A 23,302-nucleotide genomic window follows, 5' to 3' on the forward strand; every position below is an offset into this window, starting at 1 on the left:
TTTTTCGTGTTTTTAAGAAACTTCCACGTTGTGTTCCAAGGTGAGTGCACAAATTTACATTCCCACCAATTCTGTACAAGGGCTTCCTTTTGTCCACATCCTTGCCGCCATATGATAATTTCAGACTTTTTGACTTGATGATAGCCATTCTGACAGCTGTGAGGTGATATCTCCTAGTGATTTTGATTTCTATTTCTCTAAGTATTAGTGATGGTCAGTGTTTTTCCATGTGCCTATTACCTCATACTGTCAGTAGTCTTTCTGATCTGGTTCTTGTTAAGTTGAAAATCTTTCAAGTTCTTACTATCATCAATAGCATGTCCCTTTTTCTTGTTGAATAGTATTCCATCGGATGGATGCACCATTTGTATATTGGCTTACCAGTTGAATAACATTTGAGTTATTGCCAGTTTGGGGCTATTATTAATAGAGCCACAATAACCATTGGCATGAAGGGTTTTATGTGAACAGAAATTCATGTTTTATGTGGGAGTTATTTAGGAATGGGATTACACAGTTTTCCAGTGTGCAGATATTTATGAGTAATGCAAAACATTTCCCACAGTGTCTTTATCATTTTGCATTCTTATGAGTCACTGAGGAGAGTTTAAGTTTCTCTCTTTTCCTGAGCGTTGTTTATGTTCTCAATTATTGTATTCCTTTTATCCAAGATACAATTTGCAAACTTAATATGCATTCAGTACTAATTATTCATTATTTTAATAAATTGTATGTGTTTCTGAGTCATCTGTACAACTTATGTCATATCTGATGTCAACCAATTGCTATTCAAATATTTTCCCACATTTTAATTGGTTTATTTGTTCTCTTATTAGTGAGTTTGAGAGCTCTTATGTATTATGGTTATAATATATTTTATATGAATATTGATGTATATGTGTGTGTATATGTTTATATATATATATGAAAAATATATGTGTATTTGCATAACCACCTCAAGATAGAGAACTGTTCTGTAACCTTAAAGGAATTCCCTAATACCACAGTCTTATATTCTTATTCCATAATCCCTTGTGACTACTGATTTCTTTTCCATGTCTCTAATTTTGTCATTTTGAGAATCATATGTACATGGAATCATAAAGTACATGTCTTTTTGAGAGCCTAAGTTTGAGGAACATTAGCTTCTGCATGGCTTTCTTCTAGAACTATATGATGTTTTTACTTTTTCTATGTACGTTTGGTTTTCCATATATATGCCAATATATACATTTATAAGTATCTCTGTGTAAGTCAAGATAGTATACATAGGCCTTATCCTATATATAGGATACATCTATAGAAAATATACTACTTGTTTTCCTCTTTGAAAAAGACCCTATCTCTGAAAAATAATTTTCATAAAGAAATGCATGGAATTCGACTACTGATTTACAGAATAGACAGGGTTTCTTGGTAAGACAGCCAGCCAAACGTCTGTCAAGTACTGGTATGGTTGTAGAGCTGAATGTAAGCATTTTATAAATCTAAAGCTTTTTTTTTTTTCAATTAATGCTTAGGTATGGAGTTTCTATAAATAGGAAAGTGTTATCACATATTAAATTCCTATATTAAGAGCTTTGGAGAAATGTTCAATCAGAAAATCATGGAATATACTGATGATATTGGTGTAATTGCAGGTTGGAGCAGACTTTCATCAATACTGTATAGAACTGCAGTGTTTCAAAGGTTGGGGATGAGATTATGGAAAGGATCCATATCATTCTTAGTATTGATCTACACAGAAAAATAAATTATTCATCAGTAGTTTGATCAGTATAATTAAAAATAGATTGAAGTCTGCAGGAAAAAAACATTGATGTCTACATTATATATCACAAACAAGAAATCTGTCTTCCATTTTAGCCATGATAGCTCTTCAGAAGTGAATAACCTTTTAATGACAAATGGAATTGAGGACTAGTAAGAAGGGAAAGTATTTCATCCTTTCACTTGCTCCATCATGACTGAGGACACATTCTGAAAGTTCTATAGAGATCACAGAACTAGAACAATTTCATAGTTTGTATGGAAAACCAAAAAACCTTGGATAGCCAAAGCAATTTTGTGAAGGAAGAATGGAATTGGAGGAACCAACGTGCCTGACTTCAGGCTATACTACAAAGCTACAGTCATCAAGACAGTATAGTACCGGCACAGAGACAGAAATACAGATCAATGGAACAAAATGGAAAGCCCTGAGAGAAATGCACCCACCTATGGACACCTTATCTTTGACAAAGGAGGCAAGAACATACAATGGAGAAAAGACAATCTCTTTAATAAGTGGTGCTGGCAAAGCTGGTGAACTACTTGTAAAGAAGGAAACTAGAACACTTTCTAACCCCATGTACAAGAGTAAAATCAAAACGGATTAGAGATCTAAAGGTAAGACGAGAAACTATACAACTCCAAGAGGAAAAGATAGGCAAAACACTCTCTGACATAAATCACAGCAGGATCCTCTATGACCCACCTCCCAGAGGAATGGAAATAAAAGCAAAACATAAATGAATAGGACACAAGTTAACTTAAAAGCTGTTGCACAACAAAGAAAGTATAAGCAAGGTGAAAAGACAGCCTTCAGAATGGGAGAAAATAATAGCAAATGAAGCAATGAACAATGAATTAATCTAAAAAACATGCAAGCAGCTCCTGCAGCTCAGTTCCAGAAAAACAAACGATCCACTCAAGAAACGGGCCAAAGAACTAAACAGACATTTCTCCAAAGAAGACATACAGATGGCTAACAAACACAGAGAAAGATGCTCAACATCACTCACTACCAGAGAAATGCAAATCAAATCCACGATGAGGGACCATCTCACGTTGGTCAGAACGGCTCCTATCAAAAAGTCTACAAAGAATAAATGCTGGAGAGGAACAGTGTGGAGATTCCTCAGAAATTTGAATTGGAACTTCCCTACGACCCAGGAATCCCACTGCTGGCCTTACACACTAAGGAAACCAGAATTGAAAGAGATGCGTGCACCCCAATATTCATCACAATACTGTTTATAATAGCCAGGACATGGAAGCAACCTAGATATCCATGGGCAGACGAATGGATAAGCAAGCCGTGCTACATATGCACAATGGAATATTACTCAGCTATTAAAAAGAATGCATTTGCATCAGTTCTAATGAGGTGGATGAAGCTGGAGCCTATTATAGAGTGAAGGAAGTCAGAAAGAAAAACACCAATACAGTATATTAACGCATATAAATGGAATTTAGAAAGATGGTAACAATGACCCTATATGTGAGACAGCAACAGAGACACAAAGGTAAAAACAGACTCTTGGACTCTGTGAGAGAAGGCAAGAGTGGAACGATTTGAGCAAATAGCATTGAAACATGTATGTGAAACAGATTTCCAGTCCAGCTTGGATGCATGAGGCAGGGTGCTCAGGGCTGTTGTGGTGGGACGATCCTGAGGGATGGGATGGGGAGGGAGGTGGGAGGGGGTACAGGATGGGGAACACATGTACACCCATGGCTTACTCATGACAATGTATGGCAAAACCACTATCATATTGTAAAGTAATTAGGCTCCAATTGAAATAAATCAATGAAAATAAAAGAACTTAAAAAAAAATAAAGGGCAGCACACCCAGGGGGTCTTTCACTCTTACAGATTTTAAATCATATTCAGTGACTGACTTTGAATCATCAATGGGGACTCCCAGGCGTTACAGTGTCAGAAAGATTGAGTTAGGCAGCTGCAGTCCAGATCAAAGATAACATATCTTTGAGTTATACTTTGAACTCAACTCTTTGGATGCTGTTGGGGAAACTCTGTGTTTTGGTTGCTTCTAAAAAGTTTTCTGAAGACACACAGGATCCTCATCGTCAGAGCCTCTGCCTTATATGTCTCCATATTTCTTTAACTTCTCCTTGGAATTTTTAAAACCTTTCAAAATGAAAGTTAACACCAAATTAAATATTTCATACTCTTTCTTTTAAACCATGATAAACTTGTAGAAGTTGGACTAACAAAAGACTTTATTGGGGAAGAATGTTTTACGACTGTAGTTGTTTAGAAATCCTAGGATATGGTGATAATTACAAGACCAATTTTCACTCAGTCTTATATTAGTATTTATGTGGAAATTCTCTGTACAGACTTCCATGTCTGTCCAATGGATAGAACTCCATGGTACACTAGAATGGCGCAGATTCAACCCCTGTTCAGGGAACTATGCCTGCAAAACCTACCTAGAGCCGCCCCCCATACCAAAAAAAAAAAAAAAAAAGTTCTGTGTGCAGGGTGATCCCGTTTGTAACGTGCACCGGCATTGGGCCACCACCACTGCCCTTCTTTGGGAATACAATGCTCCCAAAAATTTCTTAGCAAATATGTGGCCTAAACAATATTTGGTTAGTTCCCTCCAAACATTATTTGAGTCCCTGGGAGCGCTAGTTGTGGGTTTTAGTTGTATCAGCACTTTGTGCCTTCTGAGCCCCTTTAGCTGACAGCATAGGTGAGTGATGCAACAAACCCCATTATGAGGTAGGTGGCCAGGAGGTGATTTCTGCCTGCCTTTCTCAGGGGGAGTTTCACATTCTCCACCCCCATGTGAAAACCCCTTCCCATCTGGGTCTGGCATCTAGACCCTAATGTCTTTCCATACCCCAGACAAAGGGAGGAACACCACACCACTACTCTTTGCCCTTGAAATCAAGTGTTAAGCAGGGTTATCCATCATCAGGGCAGACTCCTGACCCACTCCACACCTCTACTCTCTGGCTAACTGGGGACCCCAGGGTCTGTTCCCCAACCTCTCAGGACCACATATCCCTCCCGTTTCCAGTGCCCACCTCTTCTCTTCTCTCCCTCCCTTCCATCAGAAAATTCACACACACACACGTATCATCTTTTCACCATTTGATGTTTCTTTTATTTGCAGCCATCGGCTTCCTATGTTAGTGTGAGAGTCTTTTCTTGGTTGGCCATTGCTAACAAAGCAGACCTCTGGAGTCACAATTCTAAACTGTCTGACATTTGCTATTCACTTACTGGCTGCCCACGTTGTACTTCTCCAGGGTCTCTTCTTTGGCGGCGGCTGAGCTTATTTTCTCTTTGGATTCTGCCTCCTTCCTTGACTCTGCCTCACAGTTTGGTACCCTTTCCGGCTTCGATTCGATTTCTTATGTCCACAGCGAGAGAAGAAACAGTTTGCCTTTCTTGTCTTCTTCAGCTTTGTCGATTGAGTAGCATACGATCGGATTTTCTTTCTGAAGGTACCTTGTAGACGTCTTCTGACCCTCATGGTCATATTTCGTGCCTGGAAGAGAAGACAAGGGTATTAGTTTTGAGGAAAGGACATAAAAACTGAGGTGGAAGGGAGATTTCATGAGAAAGGGATGTGGGCTAATGAGGGCTTTTGTGGCAGGCATGGGCAGGGTAGAGGTCTTGGGCAGCAACGTCAATGGAGAACATGGGAAGCTTAGTTGGAATCTTCTTACCTTGACACCGCCTCTGCCCCTCCTTTGACAAAGGGTCTTCTTTGTTCCATTCTTCCTTGAAGCAAACCGCATGGCAACTCCTCTTGACTGCCGTGGCTTCCTGGTTGCATTAGTCATGATGGTGCCAAGAAGTGGCCTAACCCAGACTTTCAGCCTCTGACCTCCCTATTTATACCCTTTGAGGACAATGAGGAGCCACACCCTTCAATCTGATTGGTCCGTTAGGCACTGCGCCAGCCAATAGTAGTTTGGGGGGCTTAGACATCACAGTGCACCACTGTGCCCATCAACATGGGCTAGTGGATGCTGAGGGAGGCTGTGATATAACTTTCCCACTGCTGACATGTCTGTGTGTCTGATTCTGGGCAGTGGTGATTCAGGGGCATGGTGCTCCTCCTCATGACTTTCAAACTTCCTTTCCGTTCCCTTTATCCTTTGACTTATATGTGCCACTTCAACACTCATGCCTCTTTCATCCCTCCATGAACATCTGCCGAACCCTTTCTGTCCCACTTCATCCCTTCAGAGTCCTCTAAGCACTTCGTCTCTAGATCACCTTCTGCCTGTTGGGGGTTCTTGAAGGGCTTAAGGAACTTAAGAGAAAGCACTTTAAGTGGACAAAGGTAACTAAGAACAGGTTGGATATTTTATCTACTGTGATGAGATTCAGCGACCCCCAGACTTGGTGAATCCTCAGTCTGCTGCCCAAAGGTCAATACACAGTCTCCATAAGATTACACATCAGAGCAAAGACAGTTTTAAATGTCTCCTCCACTAAAATTGTTGGGGACACTTCAACTCTCATATTGAGTAGGGAAACTCAACTGGCCCCATCTAGCAGAAATCAATTCCTGATTTTTGCTTTTTGAAAAAGCAAGGTGCTCAAAGTCAAGAGTCAGTTCACCAGTGCACCACTGACTCTTGACTGAATCAATTCTCCAGTCACAACTCCTTGACCGTTATCAGTAGGTAGGGCCCATGGCAGTGCTGACCAATAGCTGAGCAGGGCAAGGACCTGTACGTAGCTCATTGATGGTTGGTTGCTTGTGGGTGGGGCCAGTGAGGCACTGACCAATGGCCGAGCAAGTCCTGTTGCCTAGTAACAGGAGGCGGAGTAATACGGCACAGCAAGGGCTACCTGCGAAGGGCTCTGCCCATGTTGCTCTGTTACATAAGGACACTTTGGGTCCAGTGTGCCGGCATCTTTTTGACTGACTCCTTTCCAACCTCAGATTTTTTTTTTTTTATTAGTTGGAGGCTAATTACTTCACAACATTTCAGTGGGTTTTGTCATACATTGATATGAATCAGCCATAGATTTACATGTATTCCCCATCCCGATCCCCCCTCCCATCTCCCTCTCCACCCGATTCCTCTGGGTCTTCCCAGTGCACCAGGCCGGAGCACTTGTCTCATGCATCCCACCTGGGCTGGTGATCTGTTTCACCATAGATAGTATACATGCTGTTCTTTTGAAATATCCCACCCTCACATTCTCCCACAGAGTTCAAAAGTCTGTTGTGTATTTCTGTGTCTCTTTTTCTGTTTTGCATATAGGGTTATCGTTACCATCTTTCTAAATTCCATATATATGTGTTAGTATGCTGTAATGTTCTTTATCTTTCTGGCTTACTTCACTCTGTATAAGGGGCTCCAGTTTCATCCATCTCATTAGGACTGATTATTTCACATACTTATTTAACTTTTGCCTATCATTCCTTTTGTTATATTCCCAGGCGTTCCTGTCACCAGCACTTATCTCTGTGCCCCTCCAACCGCTGCCACTTGATCACATGTTCAGCATATAGTATAAATAGTTCAAAGCCAACAAGAATGTGCAGGCCAGCCCACGTTGAAAACTACTTTCACAAACCTTAAATTCACAGTGATTCTTTTTCTCTTTACAGTGTAACAGAGCAGGATGAGCACAGCCTTAACAGGTAGCCATTGGTGTGTTCCATTTCAACCCACCCTGTTCCTAGGCAACAGGTGTTGCCCAACCATTGCTTGGTGCCTCAGAGGGCCCCAGCCACAAGCAAACAGTTGTAAATGAGTGACTGTTGGCTGTCCTGCTTAGCTATTGGGCAGCACTGCAGTGGGCAATGCCCACAGGTTACTGTCAGTGAGGGACCATTGGGGAAGGGATTAAGTCATGGGTGGTGTGGTGGCAATCAGGAGGAGACTGAGATTAGAGGCAGATTCAGGCCTTCTTCCAGAGGCCCTGGAGCTCACGCAGACTTGGGCCGGTGGGTGAGCTGGAGGGCCCACGGAATAGCCTGGGGACTGCATGTTGTAGCGCTCTTTAGTTCCTCTTTGTGTCTGCCTTAAGGGTGGTGTCGCCTGCATATCTGAGGTTATTGATAGTTCTCCCGGCAGTCTTCCAGCTTGTGCTTCATCCAGTCTTGCATTTCTCACGATGTACTCTGCATATAAGTTAAATAAGCAGGATGACAATATACAGCCTTAACATACCCCTTTCCCATTTTGGAACCAGTCTGAGGTTTCATGTCCGGTTCTAACTCGTGCTGCTTTCCCTGCATACAGAGTTCTCAGGAGGCAGATAAGAGGGTCTGGTATTCCCATCTCTTTAAGGATTTCCCAGAGTTTGTTGTGATCCACACACGACAGTGCTTGAGCCTAGTCAGTGAAGCAGATGCTTTTCTGGAATAGTCTTGCTTTTTCTATGATCCAACGGATGCTGTCCATCTGATCTCTTGTTCCTCTGCCTTTTCTTAGTCAAGCTTGAACATCTGGAAATTCTTGGTTCATGTATGGTTGAAGCCTAGCTTGGAGAATTCTCAGCATTTTTTAGATAGTGTGTGAGACGACCCTATCGCCTTAGTCATCTCAAATCAAGTTCCTTCTTACATTAGTCTGGATTTGTTTTATTTAATTGCAAAAATGGACATAAATTCTTTGTTGTAATGCTTATTTCCCACTTCACAGGTATTAATTCACCCCCCTGCGGTATTTCGGGCACTGTTGTGGGTGCTCGGTGCACAACGGGAGCCAATACACAGGACCCTGGTTTCATGGGGCTTACATTCTAGTCAGTGAGGATGGAAGGTTAATACTAACCACAAATAGTCAATTATACACTATAGAGAGAACCTTAGGAGTTATGAGAAATGGGGAGTTTTTCCTCCCCAGAGAATAATGACGGAAGGCCTTATGAATCCAGGACATCTGAGCAAAGACTTAGTTAAAGAAAAGAGGGAGTGACTTTGTGGCTATCTTGGGCAATAAAGACTGGGGAAAGGAAATGGCCAGGGCAAAAGCCCCCAAAAGGCATTGTCTATGTCCTTTCAATAAAACAAGAGGCTGGTGCAAGTGGGACCAGGTGAGTGAGGACGAGACCAAAAAGTGATGAGCTGCTGATGAGAGAGAACAGGGCAGGAAAAGGAGGAAGGTAATAGTAAACTTATCTTTCCCAATTGCATGATGAGTTGGTTCACCGTACAAAAACCACACAGGGCTGTGGCGGTAAAGAGGAGAGGCATTTGTCATAGCCTGATGGCAAGGAGGTGGGGGAGGGGTACTTTTCAGTAAAGACACCCGAGATGAATCCTGAGCCACCTAAAGTAGATAGATCACCAAGTGGAAAGCTGTGAAAGTGTTTCCCAGACAGTGGGGGAGAACCTGCATAGGCACCGAGACCCAAGAAAGCTGGTTATACATGCCTTGCATATAACTGGAATCTAAGGTATGATGGGGAAATTGTGAAGAAACATGGCCTTGGAGGAAGAGGGAAGAACTTGAAGGGGCACCTGGGCATATGTTAATTTAATGTCTGGGTTACCCTGCTTCGAAAGAGCATTATTAATGTTTTCTAATTGTAAATATATACTCGAGGCAAAGCAGTATGGAAACTGCAAAAAGAGTGTACAAATGAAATTAGAGAACACCAATAAGTGTGTCAATAGACATGTATACTGTTCATATTCTGTCTTTGTTGTTCTACCTAAATGTTTATAACATATATATTGTATATGTTATATAATGCTAAATGTATACATATGATACACATATTTTTGGATGAGCATATGTACATCAGTGATTTTTTTTTAAATTTATACAGATTGCGTCAATCTATATGCTATATTGTAGCCTTCCTTTTCTATACCATATGCTGGGAGAATGTTTCCACCTCAACAAACATGTAACTACCAGTATTTCTGAGGAGTACTGTGGTGTTCAAATGCTTGCTTATCTCATATTCCAGGCAAGTGCTATGAGGACAGGAACCATGTGCATCTTGCTCACGGGTTGCCTCCATATCTGTTCTATTGTAAACAAGGCTGTAGTAAACTTTGGGGTTCATGTATCTTTTCAAATTAGTGTTCATTTTCTTCTGATGTATAGCTAGGCGTGGAATAGCTGGGTCACATGGTAGTTCTATTTTTCGTGTTTTTAAGAAACTTCCACGTTGTGTTCCAAGGTGAGTGCACAAATTTACATTCCCACCAATTCTGTACAAGGGCTTCCTTTTGTCCACATCCTTGCCGCCATATGATAATTTCAGACTTTTTGACTTGATGATAGCCATTCTGACAGCTGTGAGGTGATATCTCCTAGTGATTTTGATTTCTATTTCTCTAAGTATTAGTGATGGTCAGTGTTTTTCCATGTGCCTATTACCTCATACTGTCAGTAGTCTTTCTGATCTGGTTCTTGTTAAGTTGAAAATCTTTCAAGTTCTTACAATCATCAATAGCATGTCCCTTTTTCTTGTTGAATAGTATTCGATCGGATGGATGCACCATTTGTATATTGGCTTACCAGTTGAATAACATTTGAGTTATTGCCAGTTTGGGGCTATTATTAATAGAGCCACAATAACCATTGGCATGAAGGGTTTTATGTGAACAGAAATTCATGTTTTATGTGGGAGTTATTTAGGAATGGGATTACACAGTTTTCCAGTGTGCAGATATTTATGAGTAATGCAAAACATTTCCCAAAGTGTCTTTATCATTTTGCATTCTTATGAGTCACTGAGGAGAGTTTAAGTTTCTCTCTTTTCCTGAGCGTTGTTTATGTTCTCAATTATTGTATTCCTTTTATCCAAGATACAATTTGCAAACTTAATATGCATTCAGTACTAATTATTCATTATTTTAATAAATTGTATGTGTTTCTGAGTCATCTGTACAACTTATGTCATATCTGATGTCAACCAATAGCTATTCAAATATTTTCCCACATTTTAATTGGTTTATTTGTTCTCTTATTAGTGAGTTTGAGAGCTCTTATGTATTATGGTTATAATATATTTTATATGAATATTGATGTATATGTGTGTGTATATGTTTATATATATATATGAAAAATATATGTGTATTTGCATAACCACCTCAAGATAGAGAACTGTTCTGTAACCTTAAAGGAATTCCCTAATACCACAGTCTTATATTCTTATTCCATAATCCCTTGTGACTACTGATTTCTTTTCCATGTCTCTAATTTTGTCATTTTGAGAATCATATGTACATGGAATCATAAAGTACATGTCTTTTTGAGAGCCTAAGTTTGAGGAACATTAGCTTCTGCATGGCTTTCTTCTAGAACTATATGATGTTTTTACTTTTTCTATGTACGTTTGGTTTTCCATATATATGCCGATATATACATTTATAAGTATCTCTGTGTAAGTCAAGATAGTATACATAGGCCTTATCCTATATATAGGATACATCTATAGAAAATATTCTACTTGTTTTGCTCTTTGAAAAAGACCCTATCTCTGAAAAATAATTTTCATAAAGAAATGCATGGAATTCGACTACTGATTTACAGAATAGACAGGGTTTCTTGGTAAGACAGCCAGCCAAACGTCTGTCAAGTACTGGTATGGTTGTAGAGCTGAATGTAAGCATTTTATAAATCTAAAGCTTTTTTTTTTTAAATTAATGCTTAGGTATGGAGCTTCTATAAATAGGAAAGTGTTATCACATATTAAATTCCTATATTAAGAGCTTTGGAGAAATGTTCAATCAGAAAATCATGGAATATACTGATGATATTGGTGTAATTGCAGGTTGGAGCAGACTTTCATCAATACTGTATAGAACTGCAGTGTTTCAAAGGTTGGGGATGAGATTATGGAAAGGATCCATATCATTCTTAGTATTGATCTACACAGAAAAATAAATTATTCATCAGTATTTGTATCAGTATAATTAAAAATAGATTGAAGTCTGCAGGAAAAAAACATTGATGTCTACATTATATATCACAAACAAGAAATCTGTCTTCCATTTTAGCCATGATAGCTCTTCAGAAGTGAATAACCTTTTAATGACAAATGGAATTGAGGACTAGTAAGAAGGGAAAGTATTTCATCCTTTCACTTGCTCCATCATGACTGAGGACACATTCGGAAAGTTCTATAGAGATCACAGAACTAGAACAATTTCATAGTTTGTATGGAAAACCAAAAAACCTTAGATAGCCAAAGCAATTTTGTGAAGGAAGAATGGAATTGGAGGAACCAACGTGCCTGACTTCAGGCTATACTACAAAGCTACAGTCATCAAGACAGTATAGTACCGGCACAAAGACAGAAATACAGATCAATGAAACAAAATGGAAAGCCCTGAGAGAAATGCACCCACCTATGGACACCTTATCTTTGACAAAGGAGGCAAGAACATACAATGGAGAAAAGACAATCTCTTTAACAAGTGGTGCTGGCAAAGCTGGTGAACTACTTGTAAAGAAGGAAACTAGAACACTTTCTAACCCCATGTACAAGAGTAAAATCAAAACGGATTAAAGATCTAAATGTAAGACGAGAAACTATACAACTCCAAGAGGAAAAGATAGGCAAAACACTCTCTGACATAAATCACAGCAGGATCCTCTATGACCCACCTCCCAGAGGAATGGAAATAAAAGCAAAACATAAATGAATAGGACACAAGTTAACTTAAAAGCTGTTGCACAACAAAGAAAGTATAAGCAAGGTGAAAAGACAGCCTTCAGAATGGGAGAAAATAATAGCAAATGAAGCAATGAACAATGAATTAATCTAAAAAACATGCAAGCAGCTCCTGCAGCTCAGTTCCAGAAAAACAAACGATCCACTCAAGAAACGGGCCAAAGAACTAAACAGACATTTCTCCAAAGAAGACATACAGATGGCTAACAAACACAGAGAAAGATGCTCAACATCACTCACTATCAGAGAAATGCAAATCAAATCCACGATGAGGGACCATCTCCCGTTGGTCAGAACGGCTCCTATCAAAAAGTCTACAAAGAATAAATGCTGGAGAGGAACAGTGTGGAGATTCCTCAGAAATTTGAATTGGAACTTCCCTACGACCCAGGAATCCCACTGCTGGGCATACACACTAAGGAAACCAGAATTGAAAGAGATGCATGTACCCCAATATTCATCACAATACTGTTTATAATAGCCAGGACATGGAAGCAACCTAGATATCCATGGGCAGACGAATGGATAAGCAAGCCGTGCTACATATGCACAATGGAATATTACTCAGCTATTAAAAAGAATGCATTTGCATCAGTTCTAATGAGGTGGATGAAGCTGGAGCCTATTATAGAGTGAAGGAAGTCAGAAAGAAAAACACCAATACAGTATATTAATGCATATAAATGGAATTTAGAAAGATGGTAACAATGACCCTATATGTGAGACAGCAAAAGAGACACAAAGGTAAAAACAGACTCTTGGACTCTGTGAGAAAAGGCGAGAGTGGAACGATTTGAGCAAATAGCATTGAAACATGTATGTGAAACAGATTTCCAGTCCAGCTTGGATGAATGAGGCAGGGTGCTCAGGGCTGTTGTGGTGGGACGATCCTGAGGGATGGGATGGGGAGGGAGGTGGGAGGGGGGTACAGGATGGGGAACACATGTACACCCATGGCTTACTCATGACAATGTATGGCAAAACCACTATCATATTGTAAAGTAATTAGGCTCCAATTGAAATAAATCAATGAAAATAAAAGAACTTAAAAAAAAAAAATAAAGGGCAGCACACCCAGGGGGTCTTTCACTCTTACAGATTTTAAATCACATTCAGTGACTGACTTTGAATCATCAATGGGGTCTCCCAGGCGTTACAGTGCCAGAAAGATTGAGTTAGGCATCTGCAGTCCAGATCAAAGATAACATATCTTTGAGTTATACTTTGAACTCAACTCTTTGGATGCTGTTGGTGAAACTCTGTGTTTTGGTTGCCTCTAAACAGTTTTCTGAAGACACACAGGATCCTCATCGTCAGAGTCTCTGCCTTATATGTCTCCATATTTCTTTAATTTCTCCTTGGAATTTTTAAAACCTTTCAAAATGAAAGTTAACACCAAATTAAATATTTCATACTCTTTCTTTTAAACCATGATAAACTTGTAGAAGTTGGACTAACAAAAGACTTTATTGGGGAAGAATGTTTTACGACTATAGTTGTTTAGAAATCCTAGGATATGGTGATAATTACAAGACCAAATTTCACTCAGTCTTATATTAGTATTTATGTGGAAATTCTCTGTACAGACTTCCATGTCTGTCCAATGGATAGAACTCCATGGTACACTAGAATGGCGCAGATTCAACCCCTGTTCAGGGAACTACGCGTGCAAAACCTACCTAGAGCCGCCCCCCATACCAAAAAAAAAAAAAAAAGTTCTGTGTGCAGGGTGATCCCGTTTGTAACGTGCACCGGCATTGGGCCACCACCACTGCCCTTCTTTGGGAATACAATGCTCCCAAAAATTTCTTAGCAAATATGTGGCCTAAACAATATTTGGTTAGTTCCCTCCAAACATTATTTGAGTCCCTGGGAGCGCTAGTTGTGGGTTTTAGTTGTATCAGCACTTTGTGCCTTCTGAGCCCCTTTAGCTGACAGCATAGGTGAGTGATGCAACAAACCCCATTATGAGGTAGGTGGCCAGGAGGTGATTTCTGCCTGCCTTTCTCAGGGGGAGTTTCACATTCTCCACCCCCATGTGAAAACCCCTTCCCATCTGGGTCTGGCATCTAGACCCTAATGTCTTTCCACACCCCAGACAAAGGGAGGAACACCACACCACTACTCCTTGCCCTTGAAATCAAGTGTTAAGCAGGGTTATCCATCATCAGGGCAGACTCCTGACCCACTCCACACCCCTACTCTCTGGCTAACTGGGGACCCCAGGGTCTGTTCCCCAACCTCTCAGGACCACATATCCCTCCCGTTTCCAGTGCCCACCTCTTCTCTTCTCTCCCTCCCTTCCATCAGAAAATTCGCACACACACACGTATCATCTTTTCACCATTTGATGTTTCTTTTATTTGCAGCCATCGGCTTCCTATGTTAGTGTGAGAGTCTTTTCTTGGTTGGCCATTGCTAACAAAGCAGACCTCTGGAGTCACAATTCTAAACTGTCTGACATTTGCTATTCACTTACTGGCTGCCCACGTTGTACTTCTCCAGGGTCTCTTCTTTGGCGGCGGCTGAGCTTATTTTCTCTTTGGATTCTGCCTCCTTCCTTGACTCTGCCTCGCAGTTTGGTACCTTTTCCGGCTTCGATTCGATTTCTTACGTCCACAGCGAGAAAAGAAACAGTTTGCCTTTCTTGTCTTCTTCAGCTTTGTCGATTGAGTAGCATACGATCGGATTTTCTTTCTGAAGGTACCTTGTAGACGTCTTCTGACCCTCATGGTCATATTTCGTGCCTGGAAGAGAAGACAAGGGTATTAGTTTTGAGGAAAGGACATAAAAACTGAGGTGGAAGGGAGATTTCATGAGAAAGGAATGTGGGCTAATGAGGGCTTTTGTGGCAGGCATGGGCAGGGTAGAGGTCTTGGGCAGCAACGTCAATGGAGAACATGGGAAGCTTAGTTGGAATCTTCTTACCTTGACACCGCCTCTGCCCCTCCTTTGACAAAGGGTCTTCTTTGTTCCATTCTTCCTTGAAGCAAACCGCATGGCAACTCCTCTTGACTGCCGTGGCTTCCTGGTTGCGTTAGTCATGATGGTGCCAAGAAGTGGCCTAACCCAGACTTTCAGCCTCTGACCTCCCTATTTATACCCTTTGAGGACAATGAGGAGCCACACCCTTCAATCTGATTGGTCCGTTAAGCACTGCACCAGCCAATAGTAGTTTGGGGGGCTTAGACATCACAGTGCACCACTGTGCCCATCAACATGGGCTAGTGGATGCTGAGGGAGGCTGTGATATAACTTTCCCACTGCTGACATGTCTGTGTGTCTGATTCTGGGCAGTGGTGATTCAGGGGCATGGTGCTCCTCCTCATGACTTTCAAACTTCCTTTCCGTTCCCTTCATCCTTTGACTTATATGTGCCACTTCAACACTCATGCCTCTTTCATCCCTCCATGAACATCTGCCGAACCCTTTCTGTCCCACTTCATCCCTTCAGAGTCCTCTAAGCACTTCGTCTCTAGATCACCTTCTGCCTGTTGGGGGTTCTTGAAGGGCTTAAGGAACTTAAGAGAAAGCACTTTAAGTGGACAAAGGTAACTAAGAACAGGTTGGATATTTTATCTACTGTGATGAGCTTCAGCGACCCCCAGACTTGGTGAATCCTCAGTCTGCTGCCCAAAGGTCAATACACAGTCTCCATAAGATTACACATCAGAGCAAAGACAGTTTTAAATGTCTCCTCCACTAAAATTGTTGGGGACACTTCAACTCTCATATTGAGTAGGGAAACTCAACTGGCCCCATCTAGCAGAAATCAATTCCTGATTTTTGCTTTTTGAAAAAGGAAGGTGCTCAAAATCAAGAGTCAGTTCACCAGTGCACCACTGACTCTTGACTGAATCAATTCCCCAGTCACCCCTCCTTGACCGTTATCAGTAGGTAGGGCCCATGGCAGTGCTGACCAATAGCTGAGCAGGGCAAGGACCTGTACGTAGCTCATTGATGGTTGGTTGCTTGTGGGTGGGGCCAGTGAGGCACTGACCAATGGCCGAGCAAGTCCTGTTGCCTAGTAACAGGAGGCGGAGTAATACGGCACAGCAAGGGCTACCTGCGAAGGGCTCTGCCCATGTTGCTCTGTTACATAAGGACACTTTGGGTCCAGTGTGCCGGCATCTTTTTGACTGACTCCTTTCCAACCTCAGATTTTTTTTTTTTTATTAGTTGGAGGCTAATTACTTCACAACATTTCAGTGGGTTTTGTCATACATTGATATGAATCAGCCATAGATTTACATGTATTCCCCATCCCGATCCCCCCTCCCACCTCCCTCTCCACCCGATTCCTCTGGGTCTTCCCAGTGCACCAGGCCCGAGCACTTGTCTCATGCATCCCACCTGGGCTGGTGATCTGTTTCACCATAGATAGTATACATGCTGTTCTTTTGAAATATCCCACCCTCACATTCTCCCACAGAGTTCAAAAGTCTGTTGTGTATTTCTGTGTCTCTTTTTCTGTTTTGCATATAGGGTTATCGTTACCATCTTTCTAAATTCCATATATATGTGTTAGTATGCTGTAATGTTCTTTATCTTTCTGGCTTACTTCACTCTGTATAAGGGGCTCCAGTTTCATCCATCTCATTAGGACTGATTATTTCACATACTTATTTAACTTTTGCCTATCATTCCTTTTGTTATATTCCCAGGCGTTCCTGTCACCAGCACTTATCTCTGTGCCCCTCCAACCGCTGCCACTTGATCACATGTTCAGCGTATAGTATAAATAGTTCAAAGCCAACAAGAATGTGCAGGCCAGCCCACGTTGAAAACTACTTTCACAAACCTTAAATTCACAGTGATTCTTTTTCTCTTTACAGTGTAACAGAGCAGGATGAGCACAGCCTTAACAGGTAGCCATTGGTGTGTTCCATTTCAACCCACCCTGTTCCTAGGCAACAGGTGTTGCCCAACCATTGCTTGGTGCCTCAGAGGGCCCCAGCCACAAGCAAACAGTTGTAAATGAGTGACTGTTGGCTGTCCTGCTTAGCTATTGGGCAGCACTGCAGTGGGCAATGCCCACAGGTTACTGTCAGTGAGGGACCATTGGGGAAGGGATTAAGTCATGGGTGGTGTGGTGGCAATCAGGAGGAGACTGAGATTAGAGGCAGATTCAGGCCTTCTTCCAGAGGCCCTGGAGCTCACGCAGACTTGGGCCGGTGGGTGAGCTGGAGGGCCCACGGAATAGCCTGGGGACTGCATGCTGTAGCGCTCTTTAGTTCCTCTTTGTGTCTGCCTTAAGGGTGGTGTCACTTGCATATCCGAGGTTATTGATAGTTCTCCCGGCAGTCTTCCAGCTTGTGCTTCATCCAGTCTTGCATTTCTCACGATGTACTCTGCATATAAGTTAAATAAGCAGGATGACAATATACAGCCTTAACATACCCCTTTCCCATTTTGGAACCAGTCTGAGGTTTCATGTCCGGTTCTAACTCGTGCTGCTTTCCCTGCATACAGAGTTCTCAGGAGGCAGGTAAGAGGGTCTGGTATTCCCATCTCTTTAAGGATTTCCCAGAGTTTGTTGTGATCCACACAGGACAGTGCTTGAGCCTAGTCAGTGAAGCAGATGCTTTTCTGGAATTGTCTTGCTTTTTCTATGATCCAACGGATGCTATCCATCTGATCTCTTGTTCCTCTGCCTTTTCTTAGTCAAGCTTGAACATCTGGAAATTCTTGGTTCATGTATGGTTGAAGCCTAGCTTGGAGAATTCTCAGCATTTTTTAGGTAGTGTGTGAGACGACCCTATCGCCATAGTCATCTCAAATCAAGTTCCTTCTTACATTAGTCTGGATTTGTTTTATTTAATTGCAAAAATGGACATAAATTCTTTGGTGTAATGCTTATTTCTCACTTCACAGGTATTAATTCACCCCCTGCGGAATTTCAGGCACTGTTGTGGGTGCTCGGTGCACAACGGGAGCCAATACACAGGACCCTGATTTCATGGGGCTTACATTCTAGCCACTAACCGCAGATAGTGAATTATACCTTATGGAGGGAACCTTATGAGTTCTGAGAAATGGGGAGTTTTTTCTCCCAAGAGGATAATGATGGAAGGACTTATGAATCCAGGATTTTTGTGCAAATACTTAATTAAAGAAAGGAGCAAATGACTTTGTGGCTATCTTGGGCAATAAATCTGGAGAGAGGACATGGTCAGGGCAAAAGCCCCCAAGAGGCATTGTCTATGTCCTTTCAATAAAACAAGGAGGCTGGTGCAAGTCGGACCAAGATGTGTGAGGAGGAGACTCAAAAGTGATGAGCTGCTGATATGAGAGAACTGGGCAGGAAAAGGAGGAAGGTAATAGTAAACTTATCTTTCCATTTACATGATGAGTTGTTTCACCGTACATAAACCACACTGGGCTGTGGTGGTAAAGAGGAGAGGCATTTGTCATAGCCTGATGGCAAGAAGTTGGGGGAAGCGTACATTTCACTAAAGACACCCGAGATGAATCCTGAGCCACCTAAAGTAAATAGATCACCAAGTGGAAAGCTGTGAAAGTGTTTCCCAGACAGTGGGGGAGAACCTGCATAGGCACCGAGACCCAAGAAAGCTGGTTATACATGCCTTGCATATAACTGGAATCTAAGGTATGATGGGGAAATTGTGAAGAAACATGGCCTTGGAGGAAGAGGGAAGAACTTGAAGGGATACCTGGTCATATGTTAATTTAATGTCTGAGTTACCATGCTTTGAAAGAGCATTATTAATGTTTTCTAATTGTAAACATATACTCGAGGCAACGCAATACAGAAATGCAATGAAGTAGTTTAAAATAAAAATGAAATTAGAGAACACCAATATGTTTGTCAATAGAAATATATACTGTTCATATTCTGTCTTTGTTGTTCTACCTAAATGTTTATAACATATATATATATATATATTATATGTTATATAATGCTAAATATATACATATAATGCACATATTTTTGGATGAGCATATGTACATCAGTGATTTCTTTTTAATTTATATGAATTGAATCAAACTATATGCTATATTGTAGCCTTCCTTTTCTATACCATATGCTGGGAGAATGTTTCCACCTCAACAAACATGTATCTGCCAGTATTTCTGAGGATTACTGTGGTTTTCAAATGCTTCCTTATCCCATACTCAGTGCAAGTGCTATGAAGATAGTTACCATGTGCATCTTGCTCACTGGTTGCTTCCATATATTTTCTACTGTAAACAAGGCTGTAATAAACTTTGGGGTTCATGTATCTTTTCAAATTTGTGTTCATTCTCTTCTGATGTATAGCTAGGCGTGGAATAGCTGGGTCACATGGTAGTTCTATTTTTAGTGTTTTTAAGAAACTTCCACGTTGTGTTCCAAGGTGAGTGCACAAATTTACATTCCCACGTTTTATGTGAAAGGGCTTCCTTTTGTCCACATCCTTGCCACCATATGTTATTTTCAGACTTTTTGACTTGATGATAGCCATTCTGATAGCTGTAGGGTGATATCTCCTAGTGATTTTGATTTCTATTTCTCTAATTATTAGTGATGGTCAGCATTTTTCCATGTGCCTATTAACTCATACTGTAAGTAGTCTTTCTGATCTGGTTCTTTAAGTTAAGTTGAAAAACTTTCAAGTTCTTACAATCATCAAGAGCATGTCCCTTTTTTTGTTGAATAGTATTCCATTGGATGGATGCACCATTTGTATATTTGATTACCAGTTGAATAACATTTGAGTTATTGCCAGTTTGGGGTTATTATTAATAGAGCCACAATAAATATTGGCATGAAGGGTTTTATTTGAACAGAAATTCATATTTTACTTGGGAGTTATTTAGGAATGGGATTACACAGTTTTCCAGTGTGCAGATATTTATGAGTAATTAAAAAACATTTCTCAAAATGTCTTTATCATTTTGCATTCTTATGAGCAATTGAGGAGAGTTTAAGTTTCCCTCTTTTCCTGAGAGTTGTTTATGTTCTCAGTTATTTTATTTCTTTTATCCAAGATACAATTTGCCTACTTAATATGCATTCAGTTCTAATTACTATTCATTTTAATTAATTTTGTGTTTATGAGTCATCTGTATAACTTATGTCATATATTATATCAACCAATTGCTATTCAAATATTTTTCCACATTTTGCTTGTTTTTTTGTGCTCTTATTAGTGAGTTTTATAGCTCTTATATAATATGTTTATAATATATATTATATGCATAATTATATATAGGCATATATATGAAAAATATATGTGTATTTGCATAACCACCTGAATATAGAGAACTATTCTGTAACCATAAAGGAATTCCCTAATACCACAGTCTTGTAACTACATTCTTTTTCCATTATCCCTTATGACTGCTGCTTTCTTGTCCATGTGTCTAATTTTGTCATTTTGAGAACAATATATACATGGAATCATAAAGTATATGTCGTTTTGAGACTGGCCTCTGCTTTACTTTTGCATGCACTTGAGATTCATCCACGTTATTACATGTATAAATATTTTCTTCCATTCTATTGGTGAGGAGTGTTACTGGAAGAGTTAACTGTGTTACTGATATGGTGGTATGGTTATGTAACTATGGTTAAACCACAGTTGAACTATTCACTCCTTGAAGGATATCTAGCCTGTCTACATTTTTTTTTTTACAAACAAAGTTTCAATGAAATTTCATGTAAAAGCTTTTATGTTCATTTTTCTAGAATAAATATGCAGGAGTAAAACTTCTCGATCAAATTATACTTGCATGTTTATAGCATGTTGTATAATGAAGTGTCAAACTGTTTTCCAGGATAGCTGTACTGTTTTATACTCTCACAAGAAATGTATGAATGAACCACTTTCTCTGCATCTTTGTCAGCTTATTGTGTGGTCACATTTTTTCAAATATGCAGCCACTTTGAAAAATATAGAGTGGTTAGAACTCCTTACAATTTAATTTGCATTTCTGTCATAGCTAATATGCTCAACATGTTTTCCTTTGCTTATTTGCCATTGCTGTAACTTCTTTGGCCAAGTTTTCCTTAAAGTCTTTTATATATCTTGATCATTTTCTAATGAGTGTCTGTTCTCACTTGATGACTTTATAGACTTTTACATAAGGGTTTTTCTTTTCCAATTTGTTTCCATGCAATTATATTTATTGGAGTTTTGCACATGTAAAATTATTAATATTTTATATTTAGGCATTCAGATATAATGAATTAAGCCTAAATTTTAGAAATATCTGTTTTTTGATGGCTTTCTTCTAGAAACATATGATATTTTTACATTTTCGATGTACATTTGGTTTTCCACATATATGCCAATATATAAATTTATAAGTATCTCTGTGTAAGTCAAAATACTATGCATAAGCTACATCCTATATATAGGATACACCTATAGAAAATATTCTGCTTGTTTTTCTTTTCAGAATGTCCCTATCTCTAAAAAATAATTTTAATAAAGGAAATTTTAATAAAGGAAATGCAGGGAAGTCGACTATTGATTTACAGAATAGGCAGGGTTTCTTGGTAAGACAGACAGTCCAAAATCTGTCAAGTACAGCTGAATCTAAGCATTTTATAAACCTAAAATTATTTTTTATTAATGTTTACCTATGGAGCTCCTATAAATTGGAATGTATTATCACATATTAAATTCTTACATTAAGAGCTTTGGAGAAATGTTCAATCAGAAAATCATGGAATATACTGATGATATTGGTGTAATTGCAGGTTGGAGCAGACTTTCATCAATACTGTATAGAACTGCAGTGTTTCAAAGGTTGGGGATGAGATTATGGAAAGGATCCATATCATTCTTAGTATTGATCTACATAGAAAAATAAATTATTCATCAGTAGTTTGATCAGTATAATTAAAAATAGATTGAAGTCTGCAGGAAAAAAACATTGATGTCTACATTATATATCACAAACAAGAAATCTGTCTTCCATTTTAGCCATGATAGCTCTTCAGAAGTGAATAACCTTTTAGTGACAAATGGAATTGAGGACTAGTAAGAAGGGAAAGTATTTCATCCTTTCACTTGCTCCATCATGACTGAGGACACATTCGGAAAGTTCTATAGAGATCACAGAACTAGAACAATTTCATAATTTGTATGGAAAACCAAAAAACCTTGGATAGCCAAAGCAATTTTGTGAAGGAAGAATGGAATTGGAGGAACCAACGTGCCTGACTTCAGGCTATACTACAAAGCTACAGTCATCAAGACAGTATAGTACCGGCACAGAGACAGAAATACAGATCAATGGAACAAAATGGAAAGCCCTGAGAGAAATGCACCCACCTATGGACACCTTATCTTTGACAAAGGAGGCAAGAACATACAATAGAGAAAAGACAATCTCTTTAACAAGTGGTGCTGGGAAAGCTGGTGAACTACTTGTAAAAAAATGAAACTGGAACACTTTCTAACCCCATGTACAAGAATAAAATCAAAACGGATTAAAGATCTAAATGTAAGACGAGAAACTATACAACTCCAAGAGGAAAACATAGGCAAAACACTCTCTGACATAAATCACAGCAGGATCCTCTATGACCCACCTCCCAGATGAATGGAAATAAAAGCAAAAAATAAATGAATAGGACCTAATTAAATTTAAAGGCTTTTGGGCAAAAATGGAAAGTATAAGCAAGGTGAAAAGACAGCCTTCAGAATGGGAGAAAATAATAGCAAATGAAGCAATGGACAATGAATTAATCTAAAAAATATACAAGCAGCTCCTACAGCTCAATTCCAGAAATATAAACGACCAATTAAGAAAACAGGCCAAAGAACTAAACAGACATTTCTCCAAAGAAGACATACAGATGGCTAACAAACACAGAGAAAGATGCTCAACATCACTCACTATCAGAGAAATGCAAATCAAATCCACGATGAGGGACCA

General features: G+C 39.8%; 2 protein-coding genes across 2 annotated transcripts; both read right to left on the bottom strand.

Moving 5' to 3' along the window:
- Positions 1-4,906: 4,906 nt before the first annotated feature.
- LOC122689978 (spermatid nuclear transition protein 3-like) lies at positions 4,907-5,586 on the bottom strand. Its single transcript, XM_043896878.1, has 2 exons — positions 5,470-5,586; positions 4,907-5,288 (listed from the first exon to the last, which is right to left on the bottom strand). The coding sequence occupies exons 1-2, from the start codon at positions 5,584-5,586 to the stop codon at positions 5,073-5,075; spliced, it is 333 nt and encodes a 110-aa protein (XP_043752813.1). The 3' UTR covers positions 4,907-5,072.
- A 9,188-nt stretch (positions 5,587-14,774) lies between these two features.
- LOC122689977 (spermatid nuclear transition protein 3-like) lies at positions 14,775-15,484 on the bottom strand. The gene is made up of 2 exons (XM_043896877.1): positions 15,338-15,484; positions 14,775-15,156 (listed from the first exon to the last, which is right to left on the bottom strand). Exons 1-2 carry the CDS (start codon positions 15,452-15,454, stop codon positions 14,941-14,943), a joined length of 333 nt encoding a protein of 110 aa, XP_043752812.1. The 5' UTR covers positions 15,455-15,484; the 3' UTR covers positions 14,775-14,940.
- Between the last annotated feature and the right edge of the window lie 7,818 nt (positions 15,485-23,302).

Source organism: Cervus elaphus, chromosome X (assembly GCF_910594005.1).
Source record: "Cervus elaphus chromosome X, mCerEla1.1, whole genome shotgun sequence".
In the NCBI taxonomy this organism is placed as follows: Eukaryota; Metazoa; Chordata; class Mammalia; order Artiodactyla; family Cervidae; genus Cervus; species Cervus elaphus.